This window comes from Pseudopodoces humilis, chromosome 22 (assembly GCF_049639895.1).
Source record: "Pseudopodoces humilis isolate 2021_Gansu_Grassland_sample_001 chromosome 22, ASM4963989v1, whole genome shotgun sequence".
NCBI classification, from domain to species: domain Eukaryota; kingdom Metazoa; phylum Chordata; class Aves; order Passeriformes; family Paridae; genus Pseudopodoces; species Pseudopodoces humilis.
In genome coordinates this window covers 8,846,231-8,865,071 of record NC_142221.1, presented here as the reverse complement: position 1 = coordinate 8,865,071, position 18,841 = coordinate 8,846,231, and the positions used below count along the sequence as shown (strand labels likewise).

The following is an 18,841-nucleotide window of genomic DNA, read 5'->3' as shown; positions in this document are numbered from 1 at the left end:
AGCTCAGAGCTTTCCCTGGGATCCTGGGTGGATTGGGAAGGGGTTGGGGCTCCTTGCTGTCCTTCAGAGCCAGCAGGGTTTTCCCTGCTCTGTTCCCTCTGTGAGGGGCACTCAGGCCTTTGATTTGCCCCAGGAACTTCCAAGAAATTGAGAACTGTGTTTGTGGTCCCGGAAAATCAAACGTGCTCCATCTGGAGCTGTCAGAAACCTCGGTGCTGACTTCCACCTTTCATCCTTCCTCTCCAGGAGTTCAAAGCTCCACGGTGGAATTTGCTTTGCAAAGCAGGGGCTCCTTGCAGGAGAGGAGAAATGTCAAAGTGCACCCTCGCTCTCTTTTGATCTTAATGGCAAGAGATTTTCATGTTTCTTCTATTTCCTGCTGCCAAATATTAGTGTCCAGTGGGTCTTCCATGACTGGGGACTGGGCCTAACCTAATATGCTTGTAAGGATGAACAGTACAATCAAGATATAAATCTACCTTAAATTGAATCCCAACCGGAACTTTACCCTCCCTGAATTAAAATAGCTTATGATTCACTCGGTATTTTTCATTCCTTTTTTGTGCCTTTGAATTTCTTTATTCTGAAGAAGATACAGAAATGAAAGGCTGGCATGTGATTTTTGTTCCATTTCCAGCCCAAGCCAGAGATGATTTTGTTGGTGGGATGGTGTTGGGGCTGTAGGGGCAGAAGAGACTCTCTGGTCCCAGCTTGGAGAGCTCACATGGGCCTTTTTGGGGTGTTTCATAGAATTATGGAATGGTTAATTAAGCCTCGGGGCCGTGCCCATTCCCTGGGGAGCCTGGGGGATCCAATGATGGAGCAGATGTGGGAAGGGAGGAGCCAAGAGATGAGAAATGAATGCTGAAACATGCAGTGCCCACAGGTGTGTGAAAGAATGCCAACCCTGCTTTTGTCTGCAGCAGAGTCTGTTCTCATCTCTCAGCTTTTCAGAGCATCTCAGAGCCAAGAGCACACAGCATCTGCCTCACAGCTGGGCCACAGATTTAGTGTCAAACCCGCCCCAGCCCTGAGCTAGACAGAGGTTACCCCTGCTGCTCACCAGTGCTGAACTTCTCTTGTCACTGTGCACTTGCTCCTGGAGGTGCTGGGGGCAAAGCCAGTGTCACCTGCTGGTGTCTGCACCCGTGATGGAGATGGGAGCTGAGCTCCTGAGCTGTGCACGCTGCCACTGTGCTCTCTCTTCCTCCCTGCAGCTTCATGAAGGAGAGAAAACAAATCTCCTAACGCTGTTAGTGCTCAATTGCACTCGCTATCGAGTTAGGGTGATTTGAATTTGCTAATAAGAACCAGCCACCTTCAGCACGCACATAAATGATAATTCCCAGCCTGTGGCTGTGGGGTTAATGTTGATTTTGTTGATTTTGAGGCTCGGTATCACCAATCATGTGCAGGAAAGTAGGGCAGTGATGGCAGGGTTTGGAGCAGGCAGCCAAGAGCCTGGCAGCAGCTCCAGTGCGGGCTTGGTTTGAGAGGGAAAGGCTGGGGGAGGAAGGGAAAAAAACCTTTTAGGTGCTTTTAGGGGTGACCAAAGCCTTGCACAAAAACCCCAAACCCCAAGGCACACTATTGATTGAGCACAAAAGCACGGTGGGAATTCTGGATGTGTGAAACCCATCCCAACAGGGAGAGCCCACACGTGGCCTCTGTGTCCCTCTGTGCTGGCACACAGACTTTTTGCCAGTTGTGATGTGGATTTCATCCGTGCTTCCTGCTGGATTTAAACCTCCTCCATCCCATTATGTTGTTACAACCTGTGGGGTTTTTTTTGAGTATCAGACAGATTTATTATTATGTAGAAAAACCAGTATTTTAGGTCAAATTTCATTCACTTTGCTGATCACTGGTGTGTGACAGACATCTCAGCACCTCAAATTTCAGAAATTCTTGTGTAAACAGACTCACCTACCAGCCATGTGTGTAAATATATCCAAATTTCTCCGTGCCTTAAACCCCTCCCTGGAGCTCTGTGTCCAAACTCTCCTGAGCAGCAGGTGGAGTGGGTTTCTCAACTTCCTTTTCCCCAGGGAGAAGCCTCACTCCAGTCTTTGGAGCACCAAACTCGTTATTGATGAGACCTGGTTGGGTCTGTGCAGTCCAGGAGTGTCACAAATCGGTGTCAGCATCCATAGATTTGTAGGAAAAATCCCTTGTGGAGCACTGAGTGTGCAGCACAAGCTTCTGTGAGAGGAAAGCCCGTGGTGAAAGGGGGAATCTGCAGAGCTGATGGATCCTGTGTGAGCTGTCAGCACAAGAATCCTGCAGCAGTCCCAGTTCTGCCCTGGCTGATATCCATTATTCCCGCTTTCCTCCTGGATTCTGGAGAGCTGCAGTTTGCCAAAGGGCTGATTCCCAGCTCTTTTAAGGGATACAGGCTTTGCCTGCCTCCTCCTCTGGTTTGCAGAAACCCAGAGATGCTGGAATAGGAAATGTGTGGAGCAAGCCTAAGGCTAAAAATTTCAATTTTTAAGTTCAGGAATATTTAAACGCCAAGAGCTGTGCGTGTTTGTGGCTGTGCTCTCCATCCAGCTGGGACCCCGTGCCCACGTGGGCATTCCCTCCAAGCCTGAGAGGATTGAGACTTCCCAACCCTGCTCAGGGAAATTACCCAGCTCAGAACAAGCCTGTGAAGCTGAGCAGGAGCTGAAGCACCTCCCTGAATCTTCTGGGGTTTGTTTAATGTCTCAGGGAGGATTTATTCCCAATGACTGTGGGGTGGCCACCTCCAGGTTTAATAGGAGACATTTCAGATATGCAGCAGGAGAGTGACATGTATCAGACAAACTTCAAGGGTCTCTTCAAGGCAGCAGTTCCTCTCTGAAAAGCAATGAAACCTCTCCTAACAGCAGCAAAATCACGGGGGCTTGCCAAGAAAAACACCTCCAGCTGAAGAAATCCACTGCAGCTCAACATGAAAGCACCGAGGGTACAAACAGCTCTTAAAGATCATCCCATTCCCATTCTCAGCTCCCTGCTGAGGACAGGGACAGCTCCCACCACACCAGGCTGCTCCAAGCCTCATCTAACCTGGCCTTAAATCCTCATTTTCTTCCAGATAAGTGCCCATGGGGCTCAGAGAGGGGCTGGGCAGGTTTTTACTGGGGCAAAACTTCCTCTTGGAAACCTCAGCCACAGGCCTGACCTTCCTCACCTTGAACGTGCCTCACCTGTCCCCACCAGGAACAGTCTGGACTGAGTTTCCATCCGTAATTCAAACCCACAGCTGTTTAAAAATAAAAGAAAGGGAGGAGAGGCTAGGAAATCAAAATAAAAACATTCAAGGGGAGGCAGAGTCCCTTGGCCAGCCTGTTATTTTTGATGGTGGCAGAACTTTCCCAGTGCCAGGCAGGCTCATGAATAAAGCAGCCGAGTGAGTTCACGCTAGCTGGGGAGAGAATGAATTTTTTATCAAGGAACCCTGTTGGCATATTTATGTATTGATATATTGGTGCCATAAGCCTTTGGATCAAGGCATAAAACAGCAGTGGTTTTGCTTTTTCAGCCTCCCCAGCTCTGGAGAAGGGGAGAAACAAAGGGGAGGATTTGCTTCTATTTAAACTTGGCTGAATTAACATTAATATTGCTTGCAACAACTACAGTTAAAATGTGTTCCTACATCTACTGCTATTGTGCAAAATTAAAATGCTGCCAGCTTTGAGGATTTAACCCGGAGTCTTCTCGTATTTGGGTTGATTTTATGCATTTGGATGCTTTCAGAGGAAAGCCCAGCTCTGGGTTGGTGTATGTGAGGGAATTTTATCTCCCTACACTCTGGCACTTTCTGAGTCCTGTCAGGGGAAATAAAAAGTGGAAAATGAGAATACTAAAGGGGGGGTGTGATCAAGGTGTGTGTGAGTGTGAAAAGGAGGAGTGGAGCAGCTCAAAGACCTCAGAGAGAGAGAGGATCTTCTCAGGGCATGGATTTGAGTAAGTGCCAGGGGTTTGCAGTTCTCTTCCCAGGAGCTTGAGCTTTGTCAGAGCTTGGATGTGAGGGGTGGGCAGAGGCCACTGGGGACTGTCTGAGGGCTTTTCCTGCTGCCCCCATCCCAAAGGGCTCCCAGGAAACATTTCCCCTGCCACAGGAGCTCTCCTTGTGCCCAGACCCCCCAAGGCACAGTTACCGTGTGCTCTGGGAGGAGATCACATCACAGAACCCCAGAACTGGGCTGGAAAAGACCTTTGGACTCGATGATCTCAATCTATGACCTTGTCAACTAAACCATAGCCCTGAGTGTCACATCCAGTCCTTTCACTCCAGCCCTGAGTGTCACATCCAGTCCTTTCACTCCAGCCCTGAGTGTCACACCCAGTCCTTTTCACCTCCAGGGACAGTGACTCCATTCCAGTGTTCAGTCCCTCTCTCTGTGAAGATTTTTCCCCTAATTCCCAGCCTGAACTTCCCCTGGAGCAGCTTAAGGCTGTGTCTCCAGTCTCAAATTGTTGTCTGGACCTCATCTGAAGTTTGGAGGTTCATGAAATCCTGCCCATCCCACTTCCAGCTCTGGCTGAGGGGTTTTCCTCACAGGAGGCATCAGCAGGTAAAACCCTAATTAGTGGTGTTTGAGCTTGGTTCCCAGTCCCCTGCAGCTTGTTGGGAGCTCTTCCACTTGAATTCCCTTGAATTCCCTTGAATTCCCTTGAATTCCCTCCTTCTCTGGGCACTGGCACCTGCTCTGACCCCCCTGATCCCACTGACCCAGGTGGGGAAGCTCTGCCCCCCAACCCGACCCCATCCTGCCGTGCTCAGATTCGGACTCACCGCTAATTTCATGAATCCTTTTCAGTTTTGTCCTTTCCACAGAGCAGCCCAGGCTCTGCTGTGTCCCTCCCGTGGGTGGCACAGCCCTGGGGCACCCGTGGGTTCCTGTGCCAGCTGGGTTTGGCTCTGCAGGGTCACCCTGGAGCTCCCCAAAATGGGCTGGAACATCTGAAACCAGAGAAACTGGGCTGGATTCCAGCCAAGAATTCATATTTAACCTGGGATGGGGAGAGAAAGGAAAGGCTTTTTGCAGGTCCTGGTGTTCTGTGGGGAGCAGCACGAGGGGTTGGCGTATGAGAAATGGGATTTCTCTCACTGCTCTGCTGGGGAATGTGGGAGCAGCTCACCTTTCACCTGGCTGTGCCCCAATTTCACCCCCTGGGACGCTGGGGATTGCAGCAGAGACCTCTCAGTGCAGGCTCAGTGGCGTTTCTGGGTCAGAAAGGCTACAGAAGGTTTGAAAAATGAAAGCCTTTTTTAAAAAAAAGGTTTTTTTCTCCTTCTGTTTTCATCGTAAGGCAGGTTCCACGTGCTCTTGTACACGCTTGTGATATTTTTGATTTTATTCTCAGTAATTTCTGCCTTCATTTAAATGTAAGAATAGGAGCAGATAAAAATAAATCACCCATAAATAGCTTTGCTAATTATCAGAAATGGTGAGGGAGAGAGTTGTGAAAAATCAGACGGAGGGTAAAGAGAGTTCATCTCTCCAAGACAGCTGAGAGTTCTCAATGCAAAATTCACTAAGGGAATATTACCCTTTAATTGCCCTGAACAAGTCAGGCTGGGCCATTGATTAGATTCAATGAGTAAATCTAGGTGTGCTGTATTTTGTATTTTGATTTAAAGGCAAATGCTCTGTGGTGTTTGGCTGTATCTGTCCAATTAAATCCCGTTATCGACCCTCACTCAGGAAACATTTACCTGGCAGCCCCTGAATTGTTTGTGTTTCACATTAAAGGTTATTTAATGTGAAGTTCCTTCCCTCACAAAGCAGCTCCTGCTCCCTTTGATCGATCTGGGGTGATCTGGGGTGATCTGGAGTGATCTGGGGTGATCTGGGGTGAACTGGGGTGAACTGGGGTGATCTGGGGTGAACTGGGGTGATCTGGGGTGAACTGGGTGTGATCTGGGATGATCTGGGGTGATCTGGGGTGAACTGGGGTGAACTGGGGTGATCTGGTGAGCCCTGAGGCTCCCTGGGGACAGGAGCAAGGAGCCAAAAGCAGGCCCTGGGGCACCAGTGAAGGGATGGGGATGGGCTGGGAGAAGGATGCTGGAGCAGGCCAGGATATTTTGGCCATTTCCTGGCGATGGGACGGGGTGGGAGCAGAGCTGCTGCTGGTCCTGCAGCACCGTGAGAACCCCACATTGGTTTGGGCTGGAAGACACCTTAAAGATCACCTCATTCCACCTCCACCATGGGCAGAGACAAATCCCAGCGGCCCAGGTTGCTCCAAGCCCCATCCAAGCTGGCCTTGGAGACTTCCAGGGATGAGGAAACTCCCCTTGGAGCAGCCCTGCATGGCCTGGGAAGGGGGGCACGGCAGGAGAGGAGATGAAAGGTGACAGAAAGGCATTTCTGAGCTCTGCAGCACAGGGCAAGCAGCAGTCGGCTGCTTTGGAGTCGATTGTTTGAAAGCGTATCTTGGGATGAGTTAATAACCAGACACAGCTGGCACCTTGTTAACAGGGCCTGAGCCACAAAGTGAGGATTAATCCTGCCCTTGCTCTGCTCTTGGACAGGTCACAAAAGGCCTGGTGGTGGGAAGAACAGCGTGCTGTGCTGGAGAATGCCCTGTTCTGCTGCTCAGGGCATTAATCCTCCCTGCAGGACAGCAGCCTTTGGCTTCTGAGCCTGCTGCAGCTGGCAGTGCTCCCCCCCAGATCCCTGCACCTCCAGAGGAGCGCTGGCACTGCCTGGGGACACCTGCACGGAGCGGGGAGAGAGCCCCTGGATTTGGGCTTTTATATTTTCCATATATTTGCAATCCTGCAGTTCTTCAGTGTGTAACTCCAAACTCCACACACACTGGGAGCTGCTGCTTCCCCACTTTGGGCAGACACAGCAATTCCTCTCCAGGCCTGGCAACCAAGGACACCTCAGTGCCTCAGGCCCCAGAGATGGAAACAAAAGGGACTTGGGGGCAGCAAACTTGGGGGAAATGACTTCATTCCCTGCAGCTGGAACTGGGGGATGAACCCCAATGTGCAAATGGACCAAACTTATAAAAGTGTGAAAACTGTAGCCCATGGTCCATTTTTGGGCCCTGGGGGGCTTTGACTGCCCAAAATGTCCCTGCAGGCCCCTCAATAAATAAAACCTCTCTTTATTCCCTTAACTCTGCCTGGCCTCTGTTTTTAGGTAGCCTCAAAAGGCATCAGTAGGGAGTGGCCAGAGGAAGGTTGTCCTGTGTCCCCAGCAGGGACAGCAGCTCCAGGTGATGGAGCAGAGTCACCTGCAACAGGCTGGAGAGATGTTTTGGGGGATTTAGGAATTGGGGTTTGGGGTATTTTAGCCTGCTGGGTGCATCCTGCTACAAGTGCCAGATCAGGGGTGGGAGCAGCTGGGGGCTGAGCAGAGCTCAGACATTTTTGGGGGAGCACTCCAGGGGCTGGACAGTTTGTGTGGGCTTTAGATGCTTGAGGTGGAGATGACTGTGGCCCTGAAAGTGCCCCTGAGATGCCTCAGTTTCCCTCGTGCTGTCACATTTAGGGGACGTGGATCTTTCCACGCCTGGGGCCAGCTGTGGGCACTGCTCAGGGCGTGAAGAGCCCCGTGGCTGTTTTTATCTGCTCAGGAGAAGTGTGAGAGTCCCCTGTGAGCCCCTCCTCAATTTCTGGATGGAATTCTGGCACACTGTGTTGAGTATTTCCTTTCTCTTGCCCTCCTGTTATATCTCCGTGGGCACAAGTGGCTCTGACAGACGGTCAGATGTGAAATGTTGTAGCTGGAGCATAAAAATTGATTTGATCTCTTGGCTCCTCCTGCTTAATGAGTGAGCTCAGTGGCTCTGTGGATGAAGGGCTCAGGGCAGACAGAGCTGCCTGTGAGACTCTGGGGGCTTTCCCTGGGGGAAGGAGTTTGGTTTTGCTGGCAGCACACAGGTTTTGAGTCATTAAAGCATCTCCCCCTGGCAGAGCTGGTGCTGGACTTTGTGCTCACCTGGGAGCTCTGGGAAAGGTGTTGCACATCCAAGAATAGTTTGCTTTTTCAGGAGAAGTTTGTCAGCACTTTTGCCTGGGGTTTGTCACTTTATCCGAAGTGGAGTTTGTCCTGGATCCTCGTGAGTGAGGCAGAGCAGAGCCAGGCCCTGCCCTGAGCAGGAGGCAATCCAGCAAATGCTCAGGGATGGGTGCTTAATTGGTTGTATCTCGACACATTTTGTTTTTAAGGGCTTTGATTGTGGCATGGAATTGTGGATCTGTAGCCAAGTTTGGGCTTCAAATGGAGAAATAAATGATAAACGATCATTTGGCAGCAGCGAACCCGCTGCACTCCCTTTGCCTGTTTATGTGGTTTTCCCTTCTCCCATCTGTTCCTTCCTCCTCCCCAGGGGCTCTCCAGCCCCCCTTGCCTGGCTGACAGCATTCCCAGCCTCACAGAACCATGGAATATCCCGAGCTGGAGGGGACCCATGGAGCCCTCCCTGGATGGGATCTGCTTGCTGCGACCAGAGATGTTTGATGGGCAAGATGAGAGCTGAAGAGCAGCCCCTCAATATAAAACCCTGAAAATTGCCCCAGACACTTCCCCACTCCTCCTTTATCTCTGTTTCCAGACAAATGGTGCTGCAGGCAACACCTGGAATTGGCTTTACTTCAACTGCTTTTGCCAGCTGGTGTTTTGAGGGCAGTTTTCTGAGGCCTCTGCCTTCGGGCAGGGAGGTGAGCTCAGAGTTCCTGTTTTTCTTTACTCTGCAGGAGGAGGGAGAAGGATGAGGAGAATGTGTTTAGGTCTTTCCTTTCCTTTTTGCTCCCCTTCTCCCTTCCCCCCCAACATCAGATCCTCAGATTGCCGCATTCTTCCCGCACAAGAGAGGGATTTGCATTTTCCTCAGCGCTGGGATTCTGTCAATGGCCATGTGGCGTTTTCCTTTTCAGCACTTCCCCAAAGAGCTCCCTCGTGGCTGATGAATGCAGAAACTTTCTCATAAACTCCAGCAGCCTTCCCTCCCGTTCATCTCCTGCTCAGGGTGGGTTTGGCTGGCAGGAGCTGAGGTGCTGAGTGAGCAGATGTGGAATTCTGTCATTCCAGAGATCCTGGGTTTCTTGTCGGTGTGGGAGCAGGTTCTGGGCTTGCCTGGCTTTAGGGAAAGCTGTGGTTCCCTGCTGGAGCTGCTCAGTTCAGGTGGAAACGCGGTGCTGATGCTGAGCAGAGGGAGTTAGAGCCCAGGTGGGGAGGGAGGAACCTGCACAGGGTTAGGCCACCTAAAAATGTGTTTTGGTCCTGCAGCAGGGTCAGCCTGGAGCCCTGGAATTGTTTAGGTTTAAAAAGGCCTTTATTGTTTAGCTTGGAAAAGGTCATTGTTCCCCCAGGGCTGACCCATGTCCCCTACATGGCTTTTAAATCCCTTCAGGGATGTGACTCCACCACTGCCCTGGGCAGCATTTCTATGAAGGAATTTTCCCTAATATCCAGTCTAAACCTGTCCCTGGTCCCTGAGAGCAGAGCCCGACCACCCCGGCTGTCCCCTCCTGCCAGGGACTTGTGCAGAGCCAGAAATTCCCCCTGAGCCTCCTTTGCTCCAGGCTGAGCTTTCCCAGCTCCCTCGGGAATTCTCCAGCCCCTTCCCAGCTCCCTCAGGAATTCTCCAGCCCCTTCCCAGCTCCCTCAGGAATTCTCCAGCCCCTTCCCAGCTCCCTCAGGAATTCTCCAGCCCCTTCCCAGCTCCCTCAGGAATTCTCCAGCCCCTTCCCAGCTCCCTCAGGAATTCTCCAGCCCCTTCCCAGCTCCCTCAGGAATTCTCCAGCCCCTTCCCAGCTCCCTCAGGAATTCTCCAGCCCCTTTCCAGCTCCCTCAGGAATTCTCCAGCCCCTTTCCAGCTCCCTCAGCCTCTCCTGGGGCTCCAGACCCTTCCCCAGCTCCATTCCCTTCCCTGGAAGATGCTCCAGCCCTCAAAGTTCTTGAGGAGCCCAGAACTGGACACAGGATTTGAGGTGTCCCAGCTCAGGGGTGGTCCCTGCTCTGGTCCTGACACCACTCCTGGGACAGCCCAGGTGCCATTGGCCTACCTGGGCACACCTGGGCTCGTGTCCAGCCACTGTTCAGCACCCCCAGGGCCTTTCCCAGCTTTCCAGTCCCTCTGTGCCCCAAGGACAGGACCCTTGTTGACCCTCAGCCTGTATTTGTGACCCTGTGGACCCAGCCTGGGCTGCAGGGCTCCAGCACATCCACGTCCCACCTGGTGCCACCTGCGAGCTCCATCCCCTCCCCAGGTCACTGACAGAGAGAGCAGAGGGAAAATCATGGTGTGGATGTCGGGACAATCGGTTCTTTGGCTGGAATTTCAGCTGGTGAACACAGCAGGACTGACCAGGACATCAGTGGTGGACACTCCTATGGAATTCCAGGGGGAATCTCCTCGGCCCTGCAGGTTCTGTGTGGTGTTTCCTTTCTGAGGTGAAATAATACTTGTGTTTGTCTCTCCCTTCTCCCTCTGTTTCCAGACAAACGACGCTGCAGGAAATACCTGGAACTGGCTTTACTTCATCCCTCTCATCATCATTGGCTCTTTCTTCATGCTCAACTTGGTGCTGGGCGTCTTATCAGGGTAAGGCACACGTGAATTTTTGTCCCACTTGGGTATTAGAAGGGAAGATCCATTGATTTTAGCACTGGGGGGGAAATTACTGAGAGAGAGGGGTGACACCACGCTGTGTCCCCTTCCCACACATCTGTCCTCTCCTTCTGTACAGCCCCAGGATGGGGAACAGGCTGGTGAAAAACTGAGATGATTCTGAATCCAGGCCCAAGAGTGAAGTGAACTCTGTGGAATTAGACTGATCTGGGTCAGTGCAGCCCACGTTTCCTTGTGGCCTTGAAAAGCCATCAGAAACCTGCTGGTGCCAATAAAACGCTGGAGTGGGACATGGAAATGTTAATGATGCATTTGGTGCAGCCTGGGGAAAGGGGAAGCTGAAACTCAAGGCAATTGAAAGATCCCAGGTTTGGGATTTGTTGGGTTTTGGTTTTTTTTGTTTTCTTGCATTTGATTTTTTGTTGACTTGTTTTGTTTGTTTGATCTCTGCCTGCCTGAGCCAACGCCTGGATTTTTTGGTCCCTTGATGTTCAAACCCCAGGGGTCAGCCAGGGATTTGGTGTTTGTTACAGTGAGTTTTGGGTTTGGACCTTTGCAGGGATCAAGGTGCCAAGTCTGAAGCTGGAACATTCCCAGCATCTGGGGAAATGTGATCTGGAATTAACACACTCCAGGACTATGAAGCTCCCAGACTTTGGCACCTCATTCTGCACTGAGTTTCTTCTTAGATCATGCAGGTGATTGGGATCATAGAGATGTGTTAAAACCTGGATTTTTTTTTTTCTGCCTCTTGGCAGCAGGGGAAATAAAAATGAATTCTTGCTGCTGTGTGGTAAAAGCCCTTCAGTGCTGCACCTTTCCTCTTCCTTTTTAGAGTGACTAGAGAAAGGAAAGTGTTTTCTAAAGAACACATCAATGCTGATTTGTATTATTTTGCTGTTATTTTCCTCCTCAAAGCACAGGCTGTGGGCAGCAGTGTTTGAGGAGGGGAGAGGGCTGGGAGAGAGGCTGTGTCTCACCAAGTTTTACTGGCCCATCCCTCCAGCCCCTCAGGTGATGTTATCCCTGTTCCAAAAGCTGGGACACCTTGCTTCCCAGAAATTGGGGTGGCATTTTCTGAGAGTGGAACAACTGCAGTGGTGAAAATGTTTAGGAATTGGAATTCATGATGTGTTTCTCTTGGAGCATCTTTCTGTGCTGACTGCAGCGGGGCGTTATCTTTATTAGATCGTTTGTAAACTCCGTGTGATCTAGGTAGCAATAAAGGGGAATAGGACTTTTCCACAGAAAAGAAATAAAGATTGGCTTCCTCTGGGGGCACCACGAGATTGTTTTGACTGCAAACCCTGGCAGGAAGTGCTGACCCCAGCTGCCCTCCTGTGCCCCTTGAACACGGGGTCATTTGCTGCTTGGGATGCCACGGCTTCACTTCTGACCACAAAACGCTCTGGGATGATCCCAATGAATTTTTTATTGAACTCTTCCCATGGTTTGCAATGAGGAGGGAGAAATCCTCGTGTGGAGTTGAGAAGTGCTGCCCCACAGTGAATCTTTCTCTGAATTAATTCTGATTTCTTGACCTGTGCCCCCAAGGGCTGGGCACCCCATCCCCATCCCCATCCCAATCCCCACCCAATTCCCATCCCCATCTCACCTCCATCCCCATCCTGTGGGAACTGACAATGGTCAAATAAGAGATTTTAGGTTTCAGGCATTACCTTGAGCCTGTGTGAAACCAAATCACACAATTTTCTCAGACTGGCCTGAGAAGTGTGGCCTGGGAAATCATAAGGAGGAATCCAAACAGTCCCTGGAGAGGGAAAACAACCTCTGCAGGTGTTGTTTGGATCCTTGTTGTTTTCTTGCAAGAAACAGTCAGGGGCTGTTGTTCCCAACTGTCCAATGCTGGTGATGTGTTTGTTTAATGACAATGGGAGTTTTATCTCTCAGACCTTCTCGGACCTGTCTATAAAAGATCTGGAAGAATAAAATATACTCTCTTGTGCAGCCCAACAGAGAGAATGTGTCATGCTTCATCATTCCTAATATAGTGCTACACCATCCCCATCCCATCCCATCCCATCCCATCCCATCCCATCCCATCCCATCCCATCCCATCCCATCCCATCCCATCCCATCCCATCCCATCCCATCCCATCCTTTCCCCATTCCCACCTTGGCTCCCTGCTGTTCCCTCCCTCAGCAGCCCCTTCAACACTGTTTTTCTCCTCCTGCTGCTGTTCCCCTCTCAGCTCCCCTCATCCCAACTCCCAGTTTTTTCCCACAGGCTGCTGGGATTACGGAGTTTCCTCCAGCTCGGGTATTAATTGTGCCCGGTAATGAGCTGGATGGTGCCACACAATCCCTTGGTGAACTGTTCTGATGCTTTGGATTACACAATGCAAAGAGGATAAATGTTATCCTGGGATGCTGGGAGGGAGATGATTGAACTTATTTCAAGGCTAAGTGCCTTTTGGCACGGATTCAGGCGGGGGGAGCTCCGAGGGTGGTGAGACAGCCGGAATTCTGGCCAGAGAGGCCGCGCTCCCTGAATGATGCATTGGGATCCCGGGAGTCTGCGCCTCTCGAGTGTGAAAAATGCTGCTTGTCATGTCCTCCAATGTTTCTGGTGAAGCCTGAGGTATTTCCAGCCCAGGCAGTGGAGGGATGGTTGCTGCCAAGGTTTACTCATCTGGCTGAGACAGCCAAGCGTGGAGAGGCTCCGCAGGGCCTGGAGGGTGTTTTCCCCAGAACTGCTCTGTCCTGGATGTTCTATGGGATCACCTGAGGCAGGTGATGCCTTCTTGGGGCTGCCTAAAAACAGAGACCAGACAGAAATAAATAAATTAATTAAATTAATTAATTAAAATACAAAAAAAGCAGTTCTATTTATTGAGGGGCCTTCAGGGACATTTTGGGCAGACAAAGCCCCCAGGGGCTGCACCCAAAATGGGCAGTGGCTCACCAGTTTCACACTTTTATAAGTTTGGTCCATTTGCACATTGGGGTTCATCCCCCAGTTCCAGCTGCAGGGAATGAAGTCATTTCCCCCAAGTTTGCTGCCCCCAAGTCCCTTTTGTTTCCATCTCTGGGGCCTGAGGCACTGAGGTGTCCTTGGTTGCCAGGCCTGGAGAGGAATTGCTGTGTCTGCCCAAAGTGGGGAAGCAGCAGCTCCCAGTGTGTGTGGAGTTTGGAGTTACACACTGAAGAACTGCAGGATTGCAAATATATGGAAAATATAAAAGCCCAAATCCTAAGGGATCACAGGGATTGTGGGGACATGTTTGGAATGGGTGCAGCAGCTTTGTGCCAGTGGGAACTACAGGGGACACAGCTCCAGCTGTGCTGGCACCTCACAGGGGACAAGGGGCAGGGAAAAAAGGGCAGGAAAAAGGGATTTAATTCTTTTTCTCACCGTTTTTCTGAGCAGTCTGGAACCTGGATGCTTTATCCCACCAAACACCCTCCCTGTGCTGTGCTCCAGGCTCCCAGGGGATCCCTGGGGTCACGGAGGTTTTTGTGGTGCTGGAGCAACTCCTCGGGAGGCAGCACAGCCCCATCCCAACCTCCCTGAACCCCTGCCCTGCTGAATTTCATGACAAATTTTCCCATCCTGAGGACTTTTGCCAGTGTGAGATCATAAAACCTCGGCCTGCAAGACGTGCAGAGGCTGGAGGAGAGCGGTGCTGATTAATTTGTCACAATGGCAAAGTGTTCTTGTGTCCTCCTTCCCCTCATTACCGAGACAATCCTTCATTTCCCTGCACATTTGTTCCCAGTTCACTGCTACCTGCTGTGATCTGACTTTGCCTGGTGTTAATTATTTGCAGCAGAAGAGCTGCATCATGGAAAGAGATGAGATTCTGGCTTTCTCCTTGCTTTTAGTCTGTTCCAAGGCTGTGCTTAAAAGGGAGGGGAAAGAGAAGAAAAGAGCAGATTTTTTTTTTTTCCCCTTTTCTTTGTTCATCACCCTTTTTAACTTAAAGCCATCATTGCAAGCATGAAAAGAGGGTGAAATTTTTCTTTCTTGGTTTCTTACAGGAGGGGGCAGAGAGCAGTGACTGATCCTACTGAATGTGGGTCCTTTGCTCCTTCTGTGTTTTTTATTTAGTCCAGGAGAGCTGGACTTCCTTTATTTGCCCGTCTCTTAAGCCACAGTGGAAATCAAAGCCTGGAATACAAAAATGATATATAGGAGACCTAAATTTGAATTTCCTGGGGGCCTCTGCTTTGTCCTGGGAGTGGAAACTCGAACAGAACCAGAGGTTCATCCTGCAGTTGCAGCAGGCTGAGGCGAGGAGATAAATGGAACTTTTGAACTCCTTTTTCTCCCTTTGTCAGCGCCTCCTTGGAGCCAGGTTTGCCCAGCTGTGGCACTTTCACACACAGTGAGTGTTGATAATCAGCAGGGTCCCCATCATCTGTTTATTGAATGCTATCCTAATTAAGCAGACAGTTCAAACATCCTATATGGAATATTACAGCAAATTTTAACGTTATGCATACAGCATTCATCTCAACACCTGTGAAAAGCCAATATATATATAAAATATATAAATAATACAAATAATCTGTGTTTGTAACAGTGAGGAGCTCGCTCCAACATCTCCTGGCCTGGCTCCTCTCCGGGATGTCCCGAGGTGCCACCTGCCATCCAGGCTCGGCTTTATGCCTTGGATTTTTTATTCCTTGGATGTACTCGGGCTGGAGACCAAGCCAACCCTAAAACTCAGTGGATTTTTTATTTATTTATTTATTTATTTATTTTTTTAATGTTAATATGAAGACTTGAAATTCCAAAAGTTCTTGGCAGCTGCTTTCCAGGAGTGGCTGGCGGAGTCCTCCCAAGATCCGCTGCTTTCTCAACAAGGCTTCTGAGATTTCCCGGGATCCAAACGTGGGATCCTTCTCAATGAGGAGCTAATTACCTGTGCTGTAATTACGAGTCGCTAATCACCATCAGCAGCGCTGTCTCATCTCTCTCTGCCACGGGAAGAGTTTCTGGCTGATTTCTGAGCAGCAAAAACCCCAATTTGCAGAGGTTTGAGGGTGCGATCAGTCTTGCGCTGCCCTGGGCGTGTGCCATGAAAGCCAAAGCAGGAGGAGCTTTTAGGATGCTCCATGGCAGGAAAGTGAATCACACACTCGGGGGATGAAGACTGTGCTTTGTTGATTTTTTTATCTTTTTTTTCCTCTTTGGTGTGACAGGATTTTTAATTTAGGTCCAGCGCGGATAAAGTGGTTATAATAATTTTATTAGTTATAATAATTTTATTAGTTTATTATGTTTGCTGACCCTGGTGGTTATTCAGGAGCTGCCTCTGTCTCTTGTGTGGCTCAGGGGGCTCTGGAATTGCCCTGGAGTGGCTGTTTCAGTGCATATTTCACACCGAGATTGATTTCACTCCTCCACCCACCAAGGTGGAAAGCAACAACCATCCATTTCCTGGTGACATTAAGCACCGGCCACTCTGGAGGAGAAAAATGTGACACATCGAGCCTGACTGGATGTGGTTTCCATGATGGATGCACTGCCTTGGAATCCTGTTTGTTCCTGCTGTCCCTGTGGAATCAGCTACAACGTGGGCAGGAACACCTTCACTATCCCAGGCTGCTCCAAACCACGTCCAGCCTGGCCTGGGACACTCCCAGGGATGGGGCAGCCACAGCTTCTCTGTGCCAAGACCTCTCCACCCTCACAAAAAACATCATTACACATCCCAGGACTGGCCAAAGGGTGGAAAACCAGCTCTGAAAAAAAATCCTGGAGGTAAAACTGGGCAGGAAGCAGAAAATTTCTGCTCAGGTTTTTCCTTTCTGGAGATTTTTGCAAGTCAATGGCATAAATGGGAATTATGCTGAATAAAAGAGGGAACCTATTTACTGCTCCCAACCCTTCCCATGGGCTCTCTGTATTTTCATTTGGAGCTGGCAGAGAAACTTCAGTTGAAATATTTTTAGATGAAATATGGCATTTTGATATAATTTCCCCCCCTTTCTTTGAATGTGTTCTGAAATTTGTTGAAGAGCTCTCAAAGGGAAATTCTGGGAGTTTTCCAGTCGCAGCAAATGGGGAATATTTCAGTTCCTGAATGGTGATGGATGTAGTGGAAGAGATGCACATGGTTTATTATTACATTTCATATAGAAAACCTTCTTTTTAACAAGTCCCAGCTTCACCAAACCTCTCTCCCGTCTCCTGAAATGAGAAAGTACAAGTGGAGCTCCTTTCAGCAGGAAGATCCTAAATCAACATCCCCCAGTCTTGAACCTGATCTGGAGTATTCCAAAGGAATTTAATGGGCAGAGACCCAAGGAATTGCCTTCTCCTGGAAGTTACACTCCCAACTTCCACAGCAATGCCCAGACAAGGACCTGGACAAGCTCGAGCAGGAGCCCACAGGAACCTCCTGAGGTTCCACCAGGCCGAGTGCTGGAGCTGCCCCTGGGTCAGGACAAGCCCTGGGATCAATCCAGGCTGATGGAGCAGCCCTGGGACAGGGAGCTGGGGGTGCTGGGGGTGAGAGCTGGACCTGCCCCAGCCCTGAAACCAGAGCTGATCAGAGGGGATCAGAGGGGATCAGAGGGATGGAGCAGCTCTGCTGGGAGGAAAGGCTGGCAGAGCTGGGATTGTTCACCTGGAGAAGCTTTGGGGTGAGCTCAGTGTGGCCTTGCAGAGCCTGAAGGGGCTGCAGGAAAGATGGAGAGAGAGAATTGACAAGGGATGGAGGGACAGGACACAGGGAATGGCTCCCAGTGCCAGAGGGCAGGGCTGGATGGGATATTGGGCAGGAATTGTTCCCTGGCAGGGTGGGCAGGCCCTGGCACAGGGTGCCCAGAGCAGCTGGGGCTGCCCCTGGATCCCTGGCAGTGCCCAAGGCCAGGCTGGACAGGGCTGGGAGCAGCCTGGGATGGTGGGAGGTGTCTCTGCCATGGCAGGGGTGGAATGGGATGGGCTTTGAGGTCCTTTCCAACCCAAACCATTCTGGGATTCTGTGGTGAGCAAAGCTGCCAGCTGCAAGGAGCAGGAGGGGCTTGAACCCCCCAATGTCCCTCCCTTGGGAGATCTGAGTTTGGCTGCACAGAAACTGCTGAAGGTTTGCAACTTCCAGCAGTTTCTCCCTCATTTTCTTACACTTTTAAAGTACAGACCTTCCACTTGAGATTTTGGACTCTGATCCTTGTGGGTCCTTTCTGTGTTGTGATCCTGCAATAGAAAGTTGTGATAAAAGGGACGAGTCCTGGGTAACTTCCACTGCCCTCGGGCCAGACAGGACCTGGCAGAAGATGAAATGCAAGGAGAGCTCCCCCTTTGCTGCTCCTGAGGGGTGAGGGAGCAGTGCCATGGCTCATCTGCTGTCATTCCTGCCCACGGGGGTCCTCCAGGAAACTTCCCACTGCTGCTGTCTCCTCCTCTGGGACATCGGTGCTGACGCGAGCCCTAACGCCAGCCTGGGACACGGAACACGTGTCACCTTGTCACCTGCTGCTGTGTGATCTCATTCCTCCTGCTCCAGACACAAACCCAGGCTGAGGGAAGGTCCGAGGCCCCAGGCAGCGGAGGCTGAAGCAGGAATGAGAGCAAGAAAAGGGAAGAGGGGTGAGGCAGCTGACACGTGCAGGATAACTCTGCCATGGGCTGGGTGCCGAGGAGGAGCCGTGGGCTCAGAGCCGTGTTCTGGCTCCCTCTGATCCAAGGATGGGCTCAGGGGCTGTTCTGGCAGCAGGAGAGGGGAGTCAGGAGCCTGGGATGTGCTGCCAAAATGAAGATTCCAGCTTCAGTCCCATCAGTGCCTCCCTCAATCCCTTCCCCGTGGGTCACATTCCTGCCAAAAGAAGCAAAAGGGGAACCTTTGAAGGATCCCATCCTTGAAAAGGATTCACAATCTGCAGATCCTGAATGCAAAGCTGCCCCTGGCACCCAGAGCTCCTTTTCTCCCATTCTTCCACCCTTCTCCCAGCTCCTGCCCCTTGCTGGCTTTTGATGATCAGGTGTGGGCTGATTAGATGGGATTTTAATAAAAATCATTAGTTAGCTGATTAATTAATAGCAACCTGAAGGTGGGAAGGACACAGAGGAGTTAAGATGTGCTGGGGGACTGAAGCCTCACGATCCCACATTTATCCACACGAAGCTCTCGTGGGACACACTCCAGTGTGTGTTTAAAGCAGGGATCGCAGGGGTTCAGGGCTCCATAAATGGCAGCTGGACACCTTCATGTGTCCCAAAAATCAGAACATTTCCAGAGGTGCCAGGAATTACCTTGGGGAAGGCCCCAGTGTGGGCTGCACTTTTTTC

The 18,841-nt window shown here is 50.7% G+C and overlaps 1 protein-coding gene across 10 annotated transcripts in view; it reads left to right on the top strand.

The window, feature by feature from the left end:
* The window catches only part of CACNA1B (calcium voltage-gated channel subunit alpha1 B), a 233,113-nt gene that overhangs the window by 99,090 nt on the left and 115,182 nt on the right, over positions 1 to 18,841 (top strand). For all 10 annotated transcript variants that reach the window (XM_088065811.1, XM_088065815.1, XM_088065810.1 and 7 more), the window contains exon 7: positions 10,451 to 10,554. In XM_088065811.1, coding sequence (XP_087921937.1) covers positions 10,451 to 10,554 — 104 coding nt within the window. The remainder of the gene's footprint in view (positions 1 to 10,450; positions 10,555 to 18,841) is intronic.